We start from the raw sequence: 26,814 nt of genomic DNA on the forward strand, positions 1-26,814 counted from the left end.
TTCCATCCGCAGACAGATGGGCAGTCAGAGCGAGTCATTCAGATTTTGGAGGATCTTCTCCGTGCTTGCGTCATTGATTTCTCTGGGAGTTGGGAGTCGAACTTGCCACTGGTAGAGTTCACCTACAACAACAGCTTCCAGTCTTCCATTGGTATGGCTCCGTATGAAGCACTATATGGCCGCAAGTGTAGATCTCCTATTCATTGGGATGAAGTAGGAGAGAGAGCAGAGTTGGGTCCAGAGATTATTCAGCAGACTGTCGACGTAGTAACCCGGATCCGTGAGAGAATGAGGACTGCTCAGAGTCGACAGAAGAATTATGCAGATCAGAGGAGGAGAGATTTAGAGTTTGCTGTCGACGACCATGTCTTTGTGAAGGTGGCACCTATGAAGGGTGTCATGAGATTTGGCAAGAAAGGGAAGCTCAGTCCGAGATTCATTGGACCATTTGAGATCCTTGACAGAGTTGGGACGCTAGCTTATCGTGTGGCTCTTTCGTCGAATCTGGCCGGGGTACACAATGTCTTTCACGTCTCTATGCTAAGGAAGTACATGGCGAATCCTTCGCATGTCTTGAACTTCGAGCCGTTGCAGCTTACTCCGAACTTATCTTATGAGGAGAGACCAGTGCAGATCCTAGACAGGCAGGAGAAGAAGCTTCGGAACAAGCTGGTTAAGCGAGTCAAAGTCAGATGGCTCAACCATTCAGAGGAGGAAGCTACATGGGAGTCTGAGTTGGAGATGAGAGATCGTTACCCCGAGTTAGTCGGTGAGTTTTAATTTCGAGGACGAAATTTATTTTAAGGGGGGAAGGATTGTAGAACCCGTAACTTAGACTACGTATAAACCATGCATAATTCTAGTATTTAAATTAAAAATGATTTTTTTGTTGCATGAGTATTTAAAGTTAATTATTTTATTATTTCATGCAGTAGTTTGATTTTTACCATTTCAGTTATTTCAGTGAGGCCGGACTGGAGTTGGAGTTTTGAGATAAAATTTAAGATTCAAGAAACATTTCCAGAATTTATTTTAGCTAGCAAGTAAGTTCATTTAAGTTAATAAGGAAGTTTGAGGATTTAATTTAATTACTTGAGGTGAATAGGAAAATAAGCTCATTTAAGTTACTTAATTAAGAGATTAATTCAATAAATTAATTAAGGAATAGATAAGGCTCTTAAGGTGTTAATATTTAGTAACTAAACAATTTCTCCCCTTCATTTTATTGTGTATTTTCGGCCCTTAATAGATTAAGCATTACCATGCCAACTCATCACCCTTTTGACCCATTCTTTTTGGTGATTAACATGCTAATCTTTCTTTTATTATTAGTCCACCTTAATTAATTAATTATTGAGCATTATCCTAACCTCTCCTAGCCTTGCATGTTCGGCCACTTGCATTCTAGAATCATCCAACATATCATTTGATAGCAACCATAATTCAAATTTCAAAACTAGTAGACTTGGTTTTGCTTGTTCCCCATTATATGGCAACCACTCCCTCACTCCCCTAACCAATATTATCCTCCCCTCTCCACCAAATTCAGAGTGTATGTGAGAAGAAAAAAAAAATCATGAGGTTCATAGCTTTTAAGAGGAGAGAAATCGAGCAAGGTAGACAAGAAAGCTAGATCGCACCACTCCTTCGCGCCGCGTCGTCGTCGTTTCGTTCGTTTTCTTTCAAAACGAAACCAGGCATGCATATATTCTTCCTTGACTCTTCAGTCAAATCCTAATATCAATTATTTTCATTGCATGATCATGTTTTATTAATCAAAAACCGAAATACTTCAGCATTTTCAGAAAACTTCACATGCAGAATTTTCGAATTTCATGATGCAGCTTCACGGTTTTGCTTGTTTTTGTACCTTCAGGTGGCTGGCTCGATTCCAGGCTCCCAAGGCGACATCTAGACATGTTCTAGGATGGATTAGGATCACTTTAGTCCAGTACTTCAACCCCCATTCTTGCTGGAAATTCGAAAATGCCAGCAACTCCATTGGTGTCCATTTGTGTTCGAAAAAAAATTCAGTTTGCTGTCATGAGGAGAAAGGATCTGATCTTGGCTGTCCCAAGGGCCTATAGCCATGGTTAGATCACTTACCTAGAATTTCTAAGACGTGACTAAGTCGTCCTTTTGGTGGCTTGGTCCATGGTGCATCGGTTTTTAAATCAAACGAAAGAACAGCCCCTTTCCCCATTTCGGCCCTTCCTTGGTACAGCATATGAGTTTCGGTTTTGGTGGTTTGGTGTGGATCTTGGTTGGCCTATGGCCCTTAGCCATGGTTCATAACATACCCCTAGATGTCTAGGTCATGTCATGGTCAATCAAATGGCCACTGGAATGACACGAGACAGCAAGCAAAGCAAAACACCACACGCGCATGCAAAGGTGCTCTCGGGTGAATCTTTTTGATTGTTGCTGAAATATTCCGAATTGTGGCTGGTCTAAAGCCCTTAGCCATGGTTCGAATCATTCCTTGGAACGTTGGTAAGAGGTTTTGGTCGGTGGTTCAAGCCCCAATGGCCATTAGCCTCGCAAACGACGCAAGCAAACCAAAGCACGGTTGCTGTATTTTTGGACAGCAACTTGCTGTGTCGGTTCGGAGGTTCGTTTGAGTTCTTGGTGGGCTTTTAGCCTATGGACTTGGACTGGACAGTGTCTCATTGAGTTGGGAAGGTCATGTCTTCAACCGTTTGTCATTCGGATCATTTTTGAGGTCGTACGAGAATTTACGGTGCGATGTGCCAAATTGACTCTCGAAAGAGCGTTTCATGTTTTGGCCTCCATTCACCTAGATTTCGGCCCTCACCATTTTAGGAGCATTATTTTATCATTTTAGGCGTATTTTAATCATGACTACATGACGGTTCAGTGTTGGTTCGGGTTGATTCGGAGTCATGATTAAATACGAAGTCGGTAGGCATAATTGTCACATTTTAGAATGTTATTGCATAGTTTGGTTCCATAATTCTATTGCATATTTTTCATGACATATTTAGGTTACAGCGAGCCTGGGAGCGATCCAATCCAAGCAGTTAATTATTTCAGGATATTTAATTGTGTCATTTAATAATATTACGTGCATAAATATATAAAATGTTCATTTTTGATATTATGCGATATTGCTTGTGGCCATTACACTATCATGGGATTATTGCTAAATCCGGTCGCCAGTTATCGGTCAGTTGAGTTTGTTTCACCCAGTATACTGTGGCTACAGTCTGATCAGACGTTTACTATTTTACCCGATCGCCAGTTACCGGTCATGGGAGCATTTTATTATCCGGTCGCCAGTTACCGGTCAGTTTCAGTGTAGGGGCCACTTGCGTATACTATAATCTCACCAGGAAAATTATTACAGGCTATTTCAGTACAGGGCTCCAAGGAGCTAACATTTTTACCATGATATTTTCAGTTCAGTTATGCACGTATTATAATTAATCATGACACGACACTTTTACGATATGCCTCATGACATGACATTTTTATTCCATGAAATTTTACTATAGTATTTACTCGTTATTTACGATATATGCATGTTGAGTCTTTAGACTCACTAGACTTGATTGTTGTAGGTTTTGATGATGCCGGGGCCGAGGGCGGGGACCAGTGAGCATGCTCGAGTCGACAGTAGTAGGACCCGAGGACCTCAGTTCAGCATTTATTTTTAATTGATGGCTCAAACATTTTAATTATTGTTGGAAAAACTTTTTACTGTTATTTCAAAAATGTTAATTCTTCCGCTGCCACATTGAACATCAAACTTTATTGATCAGTTTATTTTATGATTGATGTATTTTAATTATTTTAAAAAGAAAAATTTTAAATTTTTCCGCAAATTTCCAAGTACGGACTTTTAAGCTCTTATACTTATCATATCATAATTGTCACAGTCAATTCACATCCTTCAAAATATTTTCCTTTCTTTTTATTTATAACTTATCGTATCCTTCAAAACTCGTAAAATAGTATTTTTCCGGAGAAATCGTACGGCTTTATCATATATCGTAAAATACCATATTTTCATCATAAATTTTTCAAAATATCATTTATCATGTACTATGATTTTTCGGGACATTGCCACCTTCGTACTACCCGGGACGTAAAATAACCATTTTACCCTTGGACTCTAAAATTCTCGATTTTGACTTTTTCTCACTTATATTGACTCGAGCCTATCCCAAATCATTTTATAAGCTTAAATTTTACTTGTAATATTTCTTAGAAATCCTCGATTTAATTAGTTACTAACGAAACCATGAAACGTTTTAAACCAGAATTAATTTCAAACTTAATATTTTTTCCCAAACGTTAAACATAAGCTTTTCATACCTAATCTACCCAGTGAGCCATGAACCACACCCCGTGGACCACGGTTCGAGCCACTGTTCACGCTAAGCCATAGCCGAGCCCTTCACAACCAAAAACCCATCGCGCCTTGTCAAATCCCCGAGCCACCTACGAGCCACTTCTGGCCATACCTTGACCAGACCCTGGCCTACTCTCCTAGACCCATTTTAACCATGCCTAGACCACTGAAACTAGTCAGGACCAGCCGTGCGCACACCATCATCATCACGCGAAGCTTGCGGCTCTTCTCCCTCTGACCAGCGGACCACCGGAGCTTAGCCACTCGTAACCTCACCCTTAGCCGCCCCTTCCAGACCCCTAATAACCCTCTAGTTCAAGCCTACATTGTGCGCCCTTTTACCTGCATCGAACGCTAGCTGCACACGCGCACGTACGCTCACGCCCTTAGGGCTCGTGTGGTGCCTACCTTCATCGAGCCATGAGTCCAGCATGTCGTGGACTTCTCCTAACGTCGAGTCAAAGCCAGCATAGGCCCCTGCCCAAGCCCTGGTGTGGTGGCCTCTTAACCGAGCCACCTTGTCACTTAATCCCCATGAATACCCCTAGAAACCCTAGGTTCGACTTCCTAGCCATGCACAGCCCCCAGCCTGAATCCACCCCTCGTCTTGTGCCTAAACTACATTTTTCCTGGCCCTTTAACATTTTATATTGGCAGCGCACCCATTAGAAATCATAACACGACTCATATACGTATAGAAACATCGCAATTTTGAAGAATATATGTCTAACATTAAATAATTTGATCTAAATAAATTTTCATGGTTAAAAACATAAATCATGTGAATTATGGATTGAATGGTGCAAAAAGAAGGATTAGAAGCGTGCATTTGCGTTTAAAATGCTCGAATATTAGATTGTTGGCGTGGGTTGCGAAGAAGGACGAACGGACGACAAAAATCCTTGAACTTTGCTCTCCAATTTTTCGAAAATTTGTGTATGTGTGGTGTGTGAAGTGGCTGGCTGCAATGAGGCTTTAGAACCCTAGGTTTGCTATTTAATTTTTTTCGAATTTTAGGTGTTAACATGTTAGGGTTTTAGGCTTTTAAGTTTATGAGTAATTAGGCCCAATAATATTAGATAAATTAGGCACATTAAGACATATTTATTTGTAAAATAAGAGTTTACAAAAATTTGTTTTCCAAATTATTAATTTTTGGGCCTTTAAAAGTCCTTCGTTTGCCTAAAATCGGCTTCTATGATAAAATCGAGCTCGTCTCGTAAAATAATTTTGATTCTAGCATTTTTAGAAAATTTTAATCATATTTAATCCTATTATCGAGTCTTAAAAACATTTATCGAAAAATATTTTCATATTGGTCGTCGGTCTCCTTTCCCCATCCTATTATCGAATGTCCGGATAAAATCTTTAATTTTCATGAAATCATGCAATCATACCTTCAATCACATATTATGTATCATTTAAGCATTTAAAATTAATTAAATAAATCAATTTAAATAAATTGCATGCATGCGGTTTACGTGGACTGATTTTTGGACGTTACAACAATACTTGATGATCTGATATAAACTTATAAAAGTGTGATAAGTGAGCAGCTTGAGATTGAAAGCTTGAGTGTGCTCGAATGTCTTAGAAAATATGTAGGCTTAAGGTAAATTTGTTGATTCAGATGTCTTCTTCTCTTTGAAATCTGCATATATATAGTTGAAAATCTCCAAGGGTCGGATTTAATTTTCAACGATCATCAATACAGTTACCTGCAAGAATAGAAATGTCACTTCAATCGCCCTACCCATCATTAAATGCTCATTAATGTTTCTTGTCCTTTTGCGATTTTTAAGTTCCTTGCTTCTGACAGATTCTATCATTCAGGAGTTTGTAAGATATTGCGTAATCATTGTAAATATTTCAGTCGTTTAATAGCTTGACTTGTAGTATCCTTTGTGAAATTATTCGATTCTAATCGAATGCAGTGTTTGTACCAAAATTTATGGTAATATAAATATTCTAACAAGGTGCGAGAGGACTTTGTGTCTCACTTCCCATGTTGTCTCAGTCTTTTGAGATCGGTCTAACCATTACCCTGGTGCTAGTATTGTTCCTAACAGAGACAGTTTTACACATTAAGATCTGACATCACTCTTTTACGGTCAGGGATACAATTTTGTCCATTAAGATCTAACATCCCTCTTTTACGGCCCACATGGCCAACATGATCAAATAGCGCAACGACAATAACATGATGCACAAGGGCCTTTCACAGGAGGTCAACCATCCTAGTATTTCTCTAATCCTTGCATATTTGACCCAACAATTCATCCAAAAAGCATAAATATGCTTCTTGGGAGATTCGAACACATGACCTCACTTTGATGCCAGTTGTTAGGATCAATCATTTAACATTGTGCATGTTACGTCTCACTCGTTTTTAAAGTTCTATTGGACATTTTTTTAAAAAATAAAAGCTCGCATTTAAAAATAACATTTAAAATAATCTTTTTAATTGAAAATAAAATTAATGTAGTTTAAAATAACTACCATCATCCAAAATCAACGTAAAAGTAAACGTGTAAAAATCCTAAAATAATCAACGTATGAAAATATTCATCTTCTCTCAATCTCATAAATCGTAATGAGGAAAACATGTGGTCCTCGGGTCGTGTCACCATACCAGGTCTGCCTACTCAGAGTTCGGCACCTCCAGTCTCCTCAACATTTAGCTCACCTGCATCACACACGCCTAGTGAGTCTAAAGACTCAACACGCCTGTACCAGAAATAACAAGTACATATACATAGCACACAGCAGTGAAAAATATCATACTCAACATACCTTTCATGAACTTAAAAACATGAACATAAACGTGTCGTGTAAAATCATGACGTGTCAAAACAGCTCATCGTTAATCATCATTGATCATTCATCGTTTATCATTTATCGTTCATCATTCATTCTTTATCGTTCATCATCTATCATTCATCCTTTATCATTCATCATTTATCGTTCATCATTTATCGTTCATCATTTATCATTTGTGAATTCAATTCATTAGAGGTGACTATCGTACATCTTCATTTACGATGGATCCATCATACATAGAACCGCGGTACCCGGCGGCTGTCGGACATCAGTGACAGGATCACCCATCCACTGTGCCTAGGCCTCATCATTAGAATTTACATATACGTCTTAAACATTTACATATACTTCGATAGCCACAACTAGTTCTCGTCATTCAAAACATTATCATTTTCATCACTTATAAAATTCATGTATAAATGCAATTTCCTTTAAATTCAAGCATGCAACGTATATTTTTATAAAATCTTAAAAATCATGAATCATGATGCGTGAACATTTAAAATATCATGAATTTGTGCTCAGGGCGTTGCCAGGACCAACGTCTCATTCCAGGTGCAAAATGACCATTTTGCCCCTGGAAACCCAAAAATTACCATTTTGCCCCTAGACGTAAAATTTCACGTTTTTTACATTTTCTTAATTCCATTGACTATAACATATCTCAAATAATTATTTAAGCCTACATGAATTTTTCCATATTTTTATTTGGCTTAATTCGACGACTTTTAAATTAATCTTTAACTATAACATATTAATGCGTTTTAATCCCGAATTAAACCAAACCTTAGCATACAATTACCAAATTAAAAACTTAGACTTCTAATAATTATTTGAGGGACTTTTTAAATAAATATTACAAATTTTAAATTTTTTTAAACAAATATAACATATTTAAAAATTTTGCAAAAATATAATAAAGTGTGGTTTCAAACCCCACTTTCTGCAGAAATTTCTGATTTCTTTTTGTATTCTCGAGGAGGTGGGTTTTGAAACCCCACTTTTTTTTTTATTTTTTTGCCTGCTACACTGTATATTTTTTATTATTGTCGTGGAATTATTCCGTGAAATCAATAAAAGAACATGCGTGAATCAGTTGTTGCAATATTATCTAAGAAACACTGCATTGTTTCACCATTTCTCATCCATTTTCAGGTAACAATTTTCTTTCTGCATTTCTTTGCTTCCTTCTCTTTTTTTTTTTGTTTTTTGCTTCTTTCAAGCTATTTTTTTCCTTCTCAAAACTAATTTTTTGTCTCGTATATGATATTATATTTAAGATGATTGTCACTTGATTTCTTAATTGCTTGCAAGTGCAATACGTCAAGTTGTAATAAAATGTATTTTCGAGTACAAGTGTCGATCCCACGAGGAGTACGTATTTAAATGTATATTAATGCTTGCAATTAAAATAGTCTCAATTTTATTTAGAAAAATCAATTGACAGATTTGTTTGCACCAATAACTAAATTGAAAATAAATTTAATTATATTATAACACCAAACTTTTTATAACAAATAACTATGAAATAAAAGATCTAGAGGTCCGATTTCACGCAACTATCCACCATGTGTTATTTTGTGTAGCTATATTATAAATGTCCTTATTATACATTAGCCAAGAATTCTAAATTATCTACTCCCTCTCCCGAGTGCTAAGTAGATACTAATTATCTAACAAAGGATTGTAACGTCCCCATCAACAATCTAATATTAAATAACACAATAAGCAATAACTTCTTTTAATGGCTTCAATAGCAATATATGTCCTCCCGAACTATATAAATACCATCGATGTATTTTTCCCTTTCTTGTTTATAAATTCCATTTTCCAAGTGATAAATTATAAACATAAGAATCATTCAAGATATGGCCAATAAAATGAAAGCATTAAGATTGGAAAAATACAAATGAACAATAAGGAAAACTTATATAGCATAATTCATAAATCCCAACACATGGTGTCTAGTTTTGTTCCACCATTCCTTTAGAAATAAGAATTAGTTCATAATAAAAATAACACAACAACACATGAATCTTAAACAAGACATATCAAATAAAAATAAAGAAAGAAGAACTTAGAACAAGAGATTTGGAGTGCAATGAAATTTCTGTCCAGAAATGTGCAATAGATTTCCAAGGATGATGAACTTGAGCTTCAATCCTTTCTTTGTAGCCTCCTCTCCTTTCCTTTGCTCCCCAATACCCTAGATGGTGAATAATAGAAGTCTTTTATAGTCCAGACAAACTTCCCCACGCAGCACACCATTTTCCTCTTCTTTTATTCGAAGTCCACAAAGTTACAGATTTTTCGGACTCTGTTTTGCGAAGGACCGCGGGTGCGGTGAAAGAAGGACCGCGGGTGCGGTGTTGTTTCGGAGAAACTTTCACTCTCGAAATTCAGTGACCGCGGGTGCGGTGAAAGAAGGACCGCGGGTGCGGTCATGCTTCGGCAGAATCTTTTATTTCTATCTTCAAGGACCGCGGGTGCGGTCCATATGATACCGCGGGTGCGGTCATACTTCGGCCATTTTATCTTTTGCACTACTCCAATTCAACAATTTGCTACTCCAAATTCTATTCTAAGCTTCCAAACTACAACAACAAAAACAACAACAAATCACATAAAACCTGCTCAAGAATAACAAAATTTCAAGTTAAAAACAAGTAATAAAAGTACAATAAATGCACTTATCAAATTCCCCCAAACTTAAGATTTTGCTAGTCCCGAGCAAAACCAAACACAAACAAACAAGTCATGAAATATTTTAAAAAACTTGGCCTCAAGATATTTTAACTAACTCTTCATGCATTCACAATTCAAATCAATCCAACCACTTGTATATCCGGATAAAATCATGCAATCGGTTAATTTTCTTAACTTCTAATCTCTTCAACTCATGTTTCAAAACATTCTCAATCAATTTCAATTTTTACAAACACAAATCAAGAGGTCTTTTCCGGTAAAAATTTGGTTCGAAGCAATATTCATTCAAGAAAGGGATACCCAATAAATATTTGATGCAATGAGGTGTGTGTAAAATTGATCAAGATTCTTACTCAATGAAAATGTTTATCGATTGTCCATAAGCTAGATCCTCCCAATCACTCTCCACTAGTATATTGGACAACTATGACTAGGTTAATAGGATTTTCAATGGTTATAATGTTAGGTCTTGGCTCATGGCTACAAATAAAGATTAGGAGTTCAAATAAGGGAGTAAGTTGAATTTTATTTCTTTTGCAAACTCCACTTTTTCTTTTATCTCCAATTTTTTTATTTATTTCATCTCTTTTTCTCCTCTTTTTCTCCAACTTCATCAATGTAACATCATTCATTTTTCTTTTCTTTTGTAGGAGAATTTTCATTTCTTTGATCCTTTGAATTCTTACTCCCTTGAGAAGGTAGGAAATTAATGTTTAAGATATTCAACGGGGTAGCAAATGTGGGATATTTGAAAGATAATCGAATGGTGGTCTTTTACACATATTAACGTGTGCCATTCGAATTCATTTAAGCTCAAAGAGGTGACAAATGATAAATTCTTTTTATTTGGTAGCTTGAAAGGCTCAATCGATCCAAAAATCACCTAAATCATTCATAAATCATAATTTGTCCGTATTTCGCCTTGAGTGATGTTTGGATAGTTCTAGACAAAATCTCAATTCACCAACACAAAGTAGAATCTAATCATCGTGAAAATGGTGTCTCAATGCATCTCAAAAGAAAAGTGCTTGGCTTCCAAGAAATTTCAAGAACACAATTCTTTTTTTCATATAGGCTCAAGAGGGCTTCAAATGAATATTTATGAACAATATAAATAGGCCCAAATAAAATCAAAGATTGCCTCAATCATATATGTGTTTGCAAAAATTTATTTCGATGTCAAATGAAAATCAAAGAGTTGTATAGAAATTATAAGTCTCAAACTTACCAAATCTCATGATTGTTCTCTAAATTTTTCAAATTGATCGATTAACATGAATGTAATACATGACTTTTCTTCTTAATGCAACATTTTTCTTTTCTCATCATTGGCCATTTTAAATAAAAATTTTCATGACTATAAACACACAAGCAAACAACTACAAAAATAAATAAACACAAAATAAATAAATAAACACACAAAAGAAAATAAACACACAAGCAAACATAAAATAAATCAAATCTCCCCCAAACTAAAACATGTGCATCATCCTCGATATAAATAAGCATGAAAATTAGGAGAATACACAAACTTCGGGCGACGACCGTCAGTGGTCATCGCCATCCTCATCATCTTCGTCATCTTGTGGTGGTTGGAACTCCGGCGGGTGGTATATGGGTGGCCACTGTGGAGGAGGTGGAAATGGATTGCCAGAGGTTGAAGCCGATGGAAATTGCTGAGCCAAGACAGATGTAAAATCCATCATATATCCCATAAATGTGTCGGTCCTAAACCGAAATGCATCCATTTCTTGGCGGTGTTGTTGCATATCTTCTTCCAACTGGGTCAACCTATCTCTCCTATTTCGTTGTTGCGGTTGTGGTTGTGGTTGTGGTTCTTGAGCTTGAGCCTGAGCACGTCTCTCTGCAGCTCTTCTGTTAAATTCCCTTTCTGCTCGACGTGCCGCAGCATGTTCACCTCTAACTACCCTATGTGGTTGAACTATCACAATGGGGTTTTTAGGCTTCAACAATTCTTCATTTACTGCCCAAGTCACTCCCGCATTTATGCATAAAGCAGTGATAAGAGAAGGGTGGAGGAGTCCACTAGGAGAGTTACCTCTTGCATATTCAAGCATCGAACTCTGAAGCAATTGACCTAAATCAATTGTCTTCCCCGTCATAATGCAAAAAGTAAGAATTGCCCTCTCCTTGATGACTGTGGTGGTATGCTCAGTAGGCTTAATCCTAGCAGAAATAAATGAATACCAATCTTTGGCAACACTTTTGAGATCAGACTTAGCTAGGATAACATGCACATCATCCCTCATTCTCCATTCCGCTCCCTCTATGCAAATTGTTTGAAGAATATTATTATAATTTACATGCTCAGCCCGGTATTCTTCATATTCATCGTGCATTACATGAGGGATATCATATAACGTACTGATCGTATGTGCATCAAAGGCTACCATTTTTCCTCGCACCAACACCTTCAACTGATCATGCCTAACCTTGAGGTTAGCATAAAATTCTCTCACCAACGAAATGACAGCATCTTGTGGCTGCCTGCCAAACTCATCCCAGTGCCAAGCAGTAAGCATTAGTCCAATTTCAGTTCGAGGGAAACTAAGATCAAATCCCCTTTCTTTTATAATGCTCTTGCTCAAAATCTTTCCATAGTTCTCCTCCGCTTGTTCGTCCCAAAACCTGTTTGCATCTTAATTCACAGATGATGATGCACCCTTAGATTGTTTTTTTCTTGGAGGCATTTTATCGAACACCTTTCAATCACCAACTTCTCCTCAATCCAATTCACTAAATTTAATGATTCTTGCACTCCCCCAAACTTAATACTCACAATATACACACCTCAACAATATACACAACAATCCAATCAACAATATCCACAATACCAAGAATGTACTTCACTAAACGTAATTTCCTTCCATAGCAAATAACACCTTCAATTTCGAAATTTCAACAAATATCCAATGGATTTGCTCACCTTGATTATGTTGAAATGTTTCTTGAAGAATAAAATCAAAGCTCCATCCAATTTGAAGAAATTTTCGAGCCCCTTTGAAACCCTAGGTTTGATGTTGATTTTTGTGGAAAGAAAAGTGATATTTGATGGAATGAATGAAGATATTTAGGTTGGAGTGGTAAATTTGTTGAAGAAATAACAAAAATTGAGTGTGAAAAGTTTGTTCTTGAGAAAGGATTTCGAAGGAAGGAGAGAAATTTGAGAGAGGTGTTCTTCGATTATGAAAATTTCTGCTCCATTTTGTTTGTAAAACTATCGACCGCGGGTGCGGTGTGCAAGAGACCGCGGGTGCGGTGTTCCTTTGGGAATTCTTATAATTTTTATCTTCGATGACCGCGGGTGCGGTGTACAAGAGACCGCGGGTGCGTTGTGCTCTCGAATTAATTTTGATATTCAGTATTCAATGACCGCGGGTGCGGTGTACAGGAGACCGCTGGTGCGGTGTGCTCTCGGCAAATGTAGCATAATCCAATATTAATCAACCGCGGCCGCGGTGCAAGAACAACCGCGGGTGCGGTATGCTTTAGGGACATGTTGCGCGGGTGCGCTCCAAAATATACCGCGGGTGCGGTTTTATATGTACCGCAGGTGCGGTATTCCTTCGGGAAAAAACTTTTTCTTCTTCATTTTTTTTTTTTTGAGTCCTGAGAATAAAACAAGTGGAATTCATTAGTTTTGAGAAGATATAAGCACACACTATATTAAAAAAAAATATAAACAACCTATAATAAGAATACTAGAATAAAAGCAAAACCGAAAACAAATTGCAAAAGAGAAACAAAAATTTGGGTTGCCTCCCAATAAGCGCTTGGTTTAACGTCTTCAGCCCGACTACCATAAGTTTACATCAAGTCGATCCGCCCAAAGGAATGTTGTCAAGTTGCCTTACTTCAGTTCCATAATATGGCTTAACTCGCTGCCCGTTCACCTTGAAGGTCCTCCCATCACTGCATTTTAGCTCAATCGTCCCATGAGGGTACACTGTCTCCACCAAAAATGGACCTGACCAACGTGATTTCAACTTACCAGGAAACAACTTCAGACGGGAGTTGAACAAGAGTACTTGTTGTCCTGGTTTGAGCTCCCTTCGTACAATGAGTTTATCGTGCCACTTCTTGGTCTGCTCTTTGTAAATCTTGGCATTTTCATATGCATCATTGCGGAACTCCTCCATTTCATTTAATTGTAGTTTTCTGCTATCGCCAGATTCTTTCAAATCAAAGTTCAACTTCTTAACTGCCCAAAATGCTCGATGCTCCAATTCTAGCGGCAAATGACAGGCTTTACCAAAAACCAGCCTATAGGGAGACATCCCAATAGGCGTCTTGAATGCGGTCCTATAAGCCCACAGTGCATCATCCAAATTTATAGCCCAATCCTTCTGGTTTGTATTGACAGTCTTTGCTAATATTTGTTTGATTTCCCGGTTGGATATTTCAGCTTGTCCATTCGATTGAGGATGATATGCTATTGTCACTTTGTGCTTCACACTGTATTTAGCCAAAAGTGAGTTGAAAATTTTATTGCAAAAATGCGTACCTTCATCACTTATGATGGCCCTCGGTGTTCCAAATCTGGTGAAGATGTTCTTGCGCACAAACTTAACTACAACACGAGCATCATTAGTACTGGTGGCGATTGCTTCCACCCATTTCGAAACATAATCTACAGCTAATAATATATAAGATTGACCAAAAGAAGAGGGAAAGGGTCCCATGAAATCTATGCCCCAAACATCAAAAAGTTCCACTTCCAAAATATTTGTCAGTGGCAATTCGTGACGCCTAGAGATGTTTCCTAATCTTTGGCACCTATCACATGATTTCACTAAGGTATAGCTATCCTTAAACAAAGTAGGCCAGAAAAACCTGATTGTAATACCTTAGCTGCAGTTCGTGTCGCTCCAAAATGTCCACCATATGCAGATGAATGACATAGCTCAAGAATTTGGTGTGCTTCGACATCGTCAACACATCTCCTAATCACTTGGTCAGCACATCTCTTATATACACAAGGATCATCCCAGAAGAAAATTTTGATATCATGAAAGAACTTCTTTTTCTGATGGTAGTTCAGATCTGGAGAAAGAATACCACAAGACAAAAAATTCGCAATGTCAGCAAACCAAGGGAGTATTGAACTTACCTCAAAAAGTTGTTCATCCGGAAATGTTTCCTGTATTGCTCCTTCTTCTTTCCTATCCTCTAGCTCAAGTCTTGACAAGTGGTCAGCCACTTGATTCTCACTTCCCTTCTTATCTTTGACCTCGAAGTCAAATTCTTGTAATAGCAGTATCCACCTTATCAAGCGTGGTTTCGCATCCTTCTTGGCAAATAGGTAGCGAATGGCTGCATAGGTAGCGAATGGCTGCATGGTCAGTAAAAACAATTACCTTTGTGCCGATCAGATATGGCCTGAATTTGTCGAATGCAAATACTACAGCAAGCATCTCCTTTTCAGTCGTGGTGTAATTTTGATGTGCAGCATCCATAGTACGGCTTGTATAATAGATTGCCCTAAACATCCTTTCTCTTCTTTGGCCCAACACTGCACCAACGGCATAATCACTTGAGTCACACATCAGCTCAAAGGGCTCCTTCCAGTCCGACACTATCATGATTGGAGCTGTCACCAATGCCCTCTTGATTTTCTCAAAAGCCTGCAAACAATCATCATCAAATATGAATGTGGAATCTTTTTCAAGCAAATTACATAAGGGTTTAGTGATCTTAGAAAATCTTTAATGAATCTCCGATAAAACCCCGCATGTCCTAGAAAGCTCCTTATTCCTTTGATGTTCTTTGGTGGAGGAAGTTTTTCAATTGCAACCACCTTGGCTCTATCCACCTCTAATCCCTTAGATGATACTTTATGTCCCAGGACAATGCCCTCTTGGACCATAAAGTGACATTTTTCCCAATTAAGAACTAGGTTCTTTTCTTGGCATCTCTGCAACACAAGAGATAAGTTATGTAAACAATGATCAAATGAAGAGCCAAATACCGAGAAGTCATCCATGAAGACTTCCATGATTTCCTCCACCATGTCTGCAAATATAGCCATCATACACCTCTGAAAAGTGGCCGGTGCATTGCATAGCCCAAAAGGCATTCTCCTAAAAGCGAACGTACCATAGTGACACGTAAAAGTAGTCTTCTCCTGATCCTCTGGTGCTATAGCTATCTGGTTATAACCTGAATAACCGTCTAAGAAGCAATAATGACAATAACCAGCAAGTCTATCTAGCATTTGATCAATAAAAGACAATGGAAAATGATCTTTTCGGGTGGCATTGTTCAATTTTCTATAATCCATACAAACTCGCCAACCAGTTACAGTACGAGTAGATATTAATTCATCATGTTCATTTTTAACCACAGTTATTCCACCCTTTTTCGGTACAACTTGTACAGGAGACACCCAATTACTATCAGAAATAGCATATATCACACCAGCATTCAACAATTTAAGCACCTCATTTTTCACAACTTCTTTCATTGCCGGATTTAATCTCCTCTGATGATCCACATAAGAAGTATACGACTCCTCCATTAAAATTTTATGCATGCATATAGTGGGGCTAATTCCCCTAATATCAGAAATCGACCATCCCAATGCAGTTTTATATTCCCTCAATACTCTCAATAATTTATCTTTTTCATCAATAGTAAGGGAGGAAGATATGATTACCGGATATGTCGACTTCTCTCCTAAGAATGCATTACATAGGTGGCTTGGCAATTCCTTCAGATCAGGAGAGAGTGATATTACCTCTATTTTCTCTTTGACGTTCAACTCCTCAATCAACACATTCGTTTTCTTTTCTTTATGCAATACTTCAAGAGCCACCAGTTGCTCTTTCACTTCCCAGTCGTCTTCACTAACAGCTTCAGCAGCTCCAACCAAGCAACTCTCCAAAGGGTTCCTAGTTCCTGCACAGTCAAAGGATACACATGAGTCTATAACATCAATGCTTTTACAAGTACTTACCTCATTTGATCCCCTCATGGCATGATAAATATTAAAAATGACTTCTTCTCCACCAACTCTCAAGGTGAGTTCACCCTTATGCACATCTATCAATGCCCTTCCAGTTGCAAGGAACGGTCTCCCAAAGATTAATGGAGCATCATTATCCTCTTCCATATCTAGAATCACAAAGTTTGCAGGAAAAATAAACTTATCCACTTTTACCAATACATCCTCGACGATCCCTCTTGGATATGTAAGACTTCTGTCTGCAAGCTGTAGGGTGATAGTGGTTGGTTTAATTTCTCCAAGCTCCAATTTCCTGAAAATAGAAAATGGCATCAAATTAATACTTGCTACTAAATCACAAAAAGCTTTACTACAATGAGAACCACCAATAAAGCAAGGAATAGTAAAACTCCCTGGATCTTTCAATTTTTGTGGTAATTTCTTTTGTAGGATGGCACTGCACTCCTCAGTAAGCTTCACTGTCTCAAACTCTTGCAGCTTCCTCTTTTTAGACATCACATCTTTAATGAACTTGGCATAGTTGGCCATTTGCTCCAATGCATCAGCAAATGGTATATTGATGTGTATCTTCTTAAAAATCTCAAGGAATTTTGCAAATTGATCATCTAAACTCTTCTTTTTGAACCTATGAGGGTATGGAATGGCAGGCTTTAATGCAGGAGGTTGTACAATTTTTGTCTTAGAGTCCTCAACCTTATTCTCTGTTATAACCTCAAACTCAACATCTTCCACCGACTTCTCATTTTCCACCATCTCCTTGGGACTTTGAACCTCCAATTCTTTTCCGCTCCTCAAAGTGACTGCCTTGCACTGCTCTTTTGGATTAACTTCCGTATTACTCGGAAATTGACCCCTGTTCTGATCTCTCAAAGCATTAGCCAACTGTCCAATTTGTGTCTCCAAAGATTTCATCGTAGCACCCATGTTTCCTATGTGAGTCTCCATGCTATCAAGCCGAGACTCAGTTCTAGCCATCCTCTTTCCAGATTCAGCCACAAATGTACCCACCAAATCCTCAAACGAAGGCTTTCCCTCCCCTTTTGATGTATTGAACCCCGGAGGAGGATTCAACACATTCTTATTGTTTGCATAAGAAAAATTTTCATGATTTCTCAAACCTGGATGATAAGTATTAGGAGGAGGGTTACCTCGATATCCTCCAAATCCACCAAAATTTCTGTTGTTGATATATTGGGCTTCTTCAAGAGAATGAGTTTCTTCAGCAACCACGGAAGGACCTTCAGTGTCAGGTATGCTCACTTTATTCATGGCTGCTAGTTGTGTGGTCAATGCAGAAACTTGGGCGGTTAGTGAAGTGATAGGATCCACGGCATAAATACCAGCTGTCTTCTTTACTCCTGACCTTTCAGATGGCCACTGATAACTGTTAATGGTCATCTGTTCAAGCAAATCATATGCTTGATCAGGTGATTTGGCAAATATCGTTCCACCAGCTGCTGCATCCACAGTGCCTCTTGTTTGTCCATTCAAACCATTATAAAACAATTCAATTTGTACCCAATCTTCAAAACCATGGTTTGGACACCTCCTCAACAACTCCTTATACCGTTCCCATGCCTCATATAATTGCTCAAAGTCAGTCTGCCTAAAAGTACTTATCTCTATCTTCAACTGTGCAGACTTCGCAGGTGGAAAATATTTAGCAAGGAACTTGGTTGCTACCTCCTGCCATGTAGTGGTACTCCCCAAAGGAAGCGATTGGAGCCATCCTCTTGCTTGATCCCTAAGAGAAAAAGGAAACAAACGCAATCGAATTATATCATCAGAAACACCATTTATTTTTACCGTGTCAGTAATTTCAAGGAATGTTCTAAGATGTAGATGAGGATCTGCAGTAGCGGCTCCCCCAAACTGATTCTGTTGAACCATGTTTATCAATGCGGGCTTAAGCTCAAAGTTGTTTGCATTAATAGTCCCTCGTGCTATGCCCGAGTAATGAGCATTTAGTACCGGCCTAAAATGATCTCTGATGGGTATTGCAGGGGGTGGATTTTCATTATCTCTGTTTTCAGCCATTGCTCGAATCTCTTCTCTTCTTGCCTTTCTTAATCTTCTTACGGTTCTTTCGATCTCAGGATCAAAGATAAGCAAGTCAAGATTTTGCGATCTTCGCATGCACTGTCAAACAAAGATAAGAAACAAATCAATGTTTAATGTATTACAATAAAAACAGCTCTAAATTAAAATAAAGACTAATTGGTAACAATACTAATATAAATTTAAAATAGACACTCCCCGGCAACGGCGCCAAAAACTTGTCGCGTGATTTCTTAATTGCTTGCAAGTGCACAACGTCAAGTTGTAATAAAATGTATTTTCGAGTACAAGTGTCGATCCCACGAGGAGTACGTATTTAAATGTATATTAATGCTTGCAATTAAAATAGTCTCAATTTTATTTAGAAAAATCAATTGACAGATTTGTTTGCACCAATAACTAAATTGAAAATAAATTTAATTATATTATAACACCAAACTTTTTATAACAAATAACTATGAAATAAAAGATCTAGAGGTCCGATTTCACGCAACTATCCACCATGTGTTATTTTGTGTAGCTATATTATAAATGTCCTTATTATACATTAGCCAAGAATTCTAAATTATCTACTCCCTCTCCCGAATTCTAAGTAGATACTAATTATCTAACAAAGGATTGTAACGTCCCCGTCAACAATCTAATATTAAATAACACAATAAGCAATAACTTCTTTTAATGGCTTCAATAGCAATATATGTCCTCCCGAACTATATAAATACCATCGATGTATTTTTCCCTTTCTTGTTTATAAATTCCCTTTTCCAAGTGATAAATTATAAACATAAGAATCATTCAAGATATGGCCAATAAAATGAAAGCATTAAGATTGGAAAAATACAAATGAACAATAAGGAAAACTTATATAGCATAATTCATAAATCCCAACACATGGTGTCTAGTTTTGTTCCATCATTCCTCTAGAAATAAGAATTAGTTCATAATAAAAATAACACAACAACACATGAATCTTAAACAAGACATATCAAATAAAAATAAAGAAAGAAGAACTTAGAACAAGAGATTTGGAGTGCAATGAAATTTCTGTCCAGAAATGTGCAATAGGTTTCCAAGGATGATGAACTTGAGCTTCAATCCTTTCTTTGTAGCCTCCTCTCCTTTCCTTTGTTCCCCAATACCCTAGATGGTGAATAATAGAAGCCTTTTATAGTCCAGACAAACTTCCCCACGCAGCACACCATTTTCCTCTTCTTTTATTCGAAGTCCACAAAGTTACAGATTTTTCGGACTCTGTTTTGCGAAGGACCGCGGGTGCGGTGAAAGAAGGACCGCGGGTGCGGTCATGCTTCGGCAGAATCTTTTATTTCTATCTTCAGGGACCGCGGGTGCGGTCATACTTCGGCCATTTTATCTTTTGCACTACTCCAATTCAACAATTTGCTACTCCAAATTCTATTCTAAGCTTCCAAACTACAACAACAAAAACAACAACAAATCACATAAAACCTGCTCAAGAATAACAAAATTTCAAGTTAAAAACAAGTAATGAAAGTACAATAAATTGCACTTATCAATGATCTAACAAGAAGCTTTGATTTTTATTTCAATTTTTTTTTGCAGATATTGAAAAATCAATAATTTGGAGTTACTCATCTATCTTAAAGTAAGTGATTTTTATTAAATTACAATTTTCAATATTATTAATTAAATTTACCATTGTTATGTTTCGTGTTATATCATTCATATTTTGTACTTCATACAATTTAAGATGATAATGTTTTTGAAGAGGTGACAAATTTTAATGTTAAAACGGATACAGATGTCTTTATATTCATATCGTGAAGAATTGTAGCAGTTGTAATCTTAAAATAATTATCGTATGAAAATATGATTTTTAAATTAATTATTTTTATATAAACCTTAAAATTATATTATACTTTAACCAAACATGTATTATATTATAATATATTATTCATTTTTAATAATTATAACAATGAGTTGTAAATTGATTCAATTTTTATTTATCAAAAACATAAAAGATCAATTTGAATTCGAATTTAAACTGTAATTTGAGTTATTTTGTTTGGTAATTATGACATAATGTTGTGTTGTGAGTAATTATATTCTCGTAACACAGAGAATGTGAAAATGGACACTATATCAGTGGCGTTGTATGTCAATGGTTACGTAGTTGTACAACAAGGAACTGTGGAATACAGCAAGCCTGCTGTTAAGATGGTGACGGTACCGCGTTCCATAACTTATTCTGATTTGATGAGGAGATTGTATAAAAAGTTAAATATTAACAACAAAGAATTCAAGCTGAAGGTGTCTACTAAATATGTCTACATGGAGATGACGTATAGAATAGAGTTTCAACTTTGTCTCGAAGATGACGAAAATTTACATTTTATGACATCTCAGATTGATCTACAGTGTTTACATTTGTATATTGAGTCTGAGCCAATACCAAATAATGTTTGTTCCAATAATCTAGAAGCCTACATCCCATGTATTACGCAAGGATTGAGTACAATGGGTTTCGATGATGGAGGAGGAACTTCAAATGTTGTTAGGGGTGAAGATGAACAACCAAATAATTGGGATCGATGTGTGAATAGTCATGTAGTTGAACAAACCATTCCATGGCCAGATGATGGGCATAGATGGGAGTCTAGTGCATATACACCATATGACGAACAAACGAGGTGCGATCTCTTTATGGATAGTTACCATGATGAGGATAGTGATGAAGATTCGCCTTCCAACGATTCTGAAGATGATAATGGTGATGAATATTATGACAATAATACATGTGAACATGATGTCAATAACCGACGAGTTCCAAATGAGGGTACATCATCTCAAGCATGGAGGCAAGGTACGGTGCTTGCCAATATTCAAACGGATAGGCCGATAACCTATAAAGATCCACCATTTTTCAGCCAAGTGTATGATGAACAAATTCCAAATTCTCCAGATCTCCCATATGCAAGTCGCACCACCTATTACAACCCTGAAAGAGGCGAGTTGTGCATTAACATGGTATTTAAGGACAAAAAAGAACTTATTGCAAGTGTTAAAGACTACTCTGTTAGGGTTACAAGACGAGAGTACCGTGTTGTCCAAAGCTCGCCAACGTTTTGGAAAGTTTGCTGCAAAAATAAGTCTTCAGCTATGCAATGTCAATGGGGTCTTCGAGCATCACTGAAGGTGAAATCGGGCTATTGGAAAATCACTAAGTATGGTGGGTCACACACATGTATCTCTAGTCATGTTGGCATTGACAATCATAATATGGACATGAACATGGTGGCAAATACTCTTGTGGGTATCGTTCGTTGTGACCCTTCATATGAAATCAAATATGTAATGCAACTAATTAAGGACAAATTTGGGTACAATATTTCGTATCACAAGGCATGGCATAGCTTGAGGCGAGCTGTTGAGAATGTTTATAGAACATGGGAAACTTCTGTTTGACGACTACTGAGATATATGGGCGCCTCGTGAAGCACAATCCAGGCTCTATTGTTGAGTGGAACCATATTGATACATATAACCCAACAATGAAGTTTTTGAACTATGTGTTTTGGGCATTCAGACCGTGCATCGATGGGTTTGAACATTGTCGTAGGGTTATTAGCATCGATGGAACCCATTTATATACCAAGTACAAGCACAAAATGTTGATAGCAGTTGGATTGGATGCAAAAAATCAGGTGTTGCCATTGGCTTTTGCGATTGTTGATGAAGAGACATACGACTCATGGAAATGGTTCCTTGATAATGTAAGCAAACATGTCATTCGTGGGGCTAGAGGTATATGTGTTATCTCTGATAGGCATCGGGCTATCGTAAGCGCTGTGGATGATATACCAACTTTCAAACCGCCTCGTGAGGTACACTGTTTTTGTTTGAGACATGTGTTCTCAAATTTCAACAATCAGTTTAAGAATGTTCATTTGAAAGATCTGTGTTGGCGAGCGGGAACTCAACATCAGATACGTAAGTTTGATGCCACAATGGATGTAATTAAAAACCATAACCCGAATGCTTATCGATACTTGTCTGGGATTTCACGTGAGAAGTGGACGATGGCCCATGATGGTGGGTGGCGTCGTGGTGTGATGACGACAAATATGTCCGAGTGTTTGAATGGTGTGTTGAAGGGTGCAAGACGTCTTCCTATTTCAGCAATTGTGCAGTTAACAATTGGACGTTGTGTAAAATATTTCTTTGACCGTAAAGAAAGAATTGCATGTATGGTGGCAAACAACCAACCGTGGCCTGATTTTGCATTCCACAAATACGAGCAATGGTCATTCAAATCAAGCAATCACAGTGTTAGCAGATACGAAATCAGTGACAAATCTGCATCCGTAGTAACACGGGGACGACTAGGACACAATGAACATGTACAAGTTGTGAACTTGAGTAATCGTGATTGCTCGTGCGGGAAATGGACAATTTTTGGAATACCTTGCTCTCATGCCATATGTACAGCAAAGTGGTACGGATTGGACCCGATGGAATTAATGCAGCCGTGGTTTAATATGCACCAATATGTTAAAACATATGAAGGAAGATTTATCCCAATACCAGATGAAGCATATTGGGATGCCGCAGAATTTGAATTAAACCATAATCAAGGTCGACATGAAAAACGAAGAGCTGGTAGACATAGAACATCAAGGTTGCATAATGAGATGGATCGACCAACAACAAGAGAGAGACAAACCTATGCACATGGTGGCATGTCATAATCATGGAGTTTCATGTGTGATTTATCATAATAATATTAATAATTGTGTTGCAAGTTAAGTGTGATTATATATTAAGTGTGTAATATCAACGGTCTTTAAATAATTGTAGTTGTTGCCTTGGTTGTAATTGATATTTGATTATTTGCTTTGGTCTTTGTTATTTATTTTGTCAATAAATTTATATAGCGTTATATGATTTATGTAAATATAAATCTGTATTAGAAAATACATTAAATTTTCAACTTGGTTACATATAAGTCAACATTTTGTAAATAAATTTTTTTATAGTATTTTTTAACAATATTTTCAAATATATGAATTGTAATTGTATAATATATATTATACAAATGCCATTATATATCATATTATTTTCAAACATAGAATTTTGTTTTCACGTTCAATAATACATTTAAAATAATAATACATTGCAAAACAATAAAAAATAGAAATAGTTACTTAAAAAATCCTTCAAACACAAATATTATAACAATCCAAAATAAAGGTGTGAAAACAAAATAACAAACTACGATTGACGAGAATATGAAATCAACATGCATAGATGATATACTAATATTAGTAGTAATAGAAATGGCCAGTGCCGCAACCGCGTAGTATACGCACTCGTACACTTCTTCGCAAGTTAAAATGTTCTGTTTCCATCTCTGTATTACGATATGTCTCTGTATTACGATCTCTGTTTAAATTGTCTGGAGCAAAACCAGATGAAGGGGCGGAAAATCCATGGAAAGGAATCGGTGAACTCAAATAGTTCGGACGCATTTCGTGATAAAATGAACGTACTTCATTATCAAACTGTCGATGGTCAGAATTTAGAAGCTCAGTGAGAGATACACTACTAGCAACATCTGGAGTGTGAAAACCATATTGCATCAATGGTCGATAGCCAACATTATACACTGCTGATGGCTGATGTAACGGTCCAGACATTTCATGAACACGTGACGGCCCATGCAAGTAATAAAAAAAAGATAAACAAAGAAAAATAAGAAAGGGGTGGGGTTTCAAAGCCACCTCCTCGAGAATGCAAAAAGAAGTCAGGATTCATTCATAACGTGGGGTTTGAAACCCCACTTTATTATATTTTTACAAAATTTTTATATATGTTATATTTTTTAAAAAAATTTTAAAATTTGTAATATTTATTTAAAAAAACTCATTTTTTGAGCTTAAATATACTTTTCCATAATTTTGTTAATCTTAAATCTAGGCGTTTCAACTAATTCTTTAATTTAACGTTTCGTGCGGCGATTAAATCTCAGATAAAACCAAAACTCATTATTTTGATCCGAAACTTACCAAACTCCTTAAAACATCCCAAAACATATTTATAATCATTCCTAGACGTAAACTCGAGTCCATGTCATAACTTAACCGAATTGTTTTAAAACTTAGACCGGGGTCCCGATTTTTATCTGAATCGACTCGAAACTTAACCAAAATTTCCCAAACTTAAATCGTGACTTAAACCCACTTGACCAGCCACTAAATCCTCCATTCCAGATCACTAATGACCCATGGAAACAAACTCAAATGTTGCTGGAAATTTCCAGCACACTTGCTTCCAACACTAACCCAACAAGGCTCGATTATTTCCTTCCTAGCTCGACTCCGGGCTGGACCAGCCTTGAACTAAACCATCCTAGGACCAAGACTAGCTCACAGACCTCCCCTTGGACCGACCCAACCATGCCCTAAGCCCCCAAACTCACGGACGTGCCCACAACTCAAACCACTCCACCTTCGAATTGTCCACGTCCAACCGTGCACTAACCCCGTCGAACCACTTAAGGGTCAAGACCAGCAACTTCCAGCCTTCACCCAGCCCCGTCACAGACCCACAAGGGTCGGCTCCTTGGCTGGGATCGAGCCACGGCGTGGTTCAGTCCATGCTCAACCGATCTCTCCCAAACCATACACACAAATCACGCAAGACCCTAGCCACATGCATGAAGCCATCGGCCTTCACCCATAGCCGAGTGTTCCATAGACTTCCTTTACCATTTCACCTTAAACACAGCAAGATCGCCCCCAAAAACACAGATCGACAGTCCCCTTGCAACCCTTAAAAAAACGTGAGATGCCAAGAAGATGCAAGCTTAAATCATGAAAACCGAAGCCATGAGAATTTATCATGAAATACCGAGCCAAGCATAAATAATACACACATGACAGCATATAACGACGTGAATGATGCAGAAATAATGATACAATACGTGCCTGCTGATGTTTCACGCAAGAACAACGAAGATCGAACGCGCTGGGGAACTGTTTGATGCAAGAACAAGTGAAAGCCAATGGAACCGATGGCTATGCTGGAAATGGTTGCTGTAAACCAGCTGCTGAAAGTGCGAGAATGGAGTGATTGGAGAGGAGTGTCGGTTGCTTCAATTTATTAGGTGTAGGGTAGGTTTAGGTTATTAGTTAATTAATAGATAATGGGTCCTAAATTGTCATTTAAGATTTTAAAAAGAATTTTAAGTCCAATAAACTTAAAAGTAGGTCCATTGAATCTAAACATACTCCCGAAAAATATTTCGTGTTGGAAAGATTTTGAAAATATTAGCCGAACCCTCAAAAAGTCCCCCGATTTGATAAAATTTACGTACCGGTTAAAATAAAATCATGCGGGTCAAAATACCCAATAAAATCTCATTTCTTGAAAAATACCTTTAAAACACCTTATATTAATTAATAAAAATTAATCATGTAATAAAATAATTTTTCTTGAAAATTCTCCGGTCTCCGTTCCTCGTTCGAGCGCGAAATGAAACTTAAAAATCTTTAATGAATGAACCTTTAAAATTTCATGAATTAAATTCTACCATACATGAATTATGCATAAAATGCATAAAAATATTTAAACACAAATTAACGAAATAAAAATGCTTTTAAAACCTTAAAACAATTTATTAAAATACCAAAGAAATTTAACAACTTGCATGCATGTGGTTTACGTGACCATTCAAATTCTCGGGACGTTACAGTGCAACTTTTTTTCATTATACTTTTGACAGCGTCGAGCCTCGTACTAAGCGATAGGTGGACACGAGAGGTTGCACTGATGTGGGTGCCAATTACCGGACTGTTAGGCAAGTGAGTTCGAGAACACACTACAACAAAAA

The 26,814-nt window shown here is 37.2% G+C and overlaps 1 protein-coding gene across 1 annotated transcript; it reads left to right on the forward strand.

Annotated features, from left to right (window-relative positions):
* The first annotated feature begins 22,474 nt into the window (after window positions 1-22,474).
* Window positions 22,475-23,671, forward strand: LOC142531741 (uncharacterized). Its single transcript, XM_075637991.1, has one exon. The coding sequence runs from the start codon at window positions 22,475-22,477 to the stop codon at window positions 23,669-23,671; it is 1,197 nt and encodes a 398-aa protein (XP_075494106.1).
* The last annotated feature ends 3,143 nt before the right edge of the window (window positions 23,672-26,814 follow it).

The sequence above is a fragment of the Primulina tabacum genome, chromosome 17 (genome assembly GCF_025594145.1).
Source record: "Primulina tabacum isolate GXHZ01 chromosome 17, ASM2559414v2, whole genome shotgun sequence".
In the NCBI taxonomy this organism is placed as follows: domain Eukaryota; kingdom Viridiplantae; phylum Streptophyta; class Magnoliopsida; order Lamiales; family Gesneriaceae; genus Primulina; species Primulina tabacum.

Excerpts from the sequence above, each read along its gene's own strand:
- LOC142531741 (XM_075637991.1), top strand. The coding sequence starts at position 22,475 with ATGAAGTTTTTGAACTATGTGTTTTGGGCATTCAGACCGTGCATCGAT.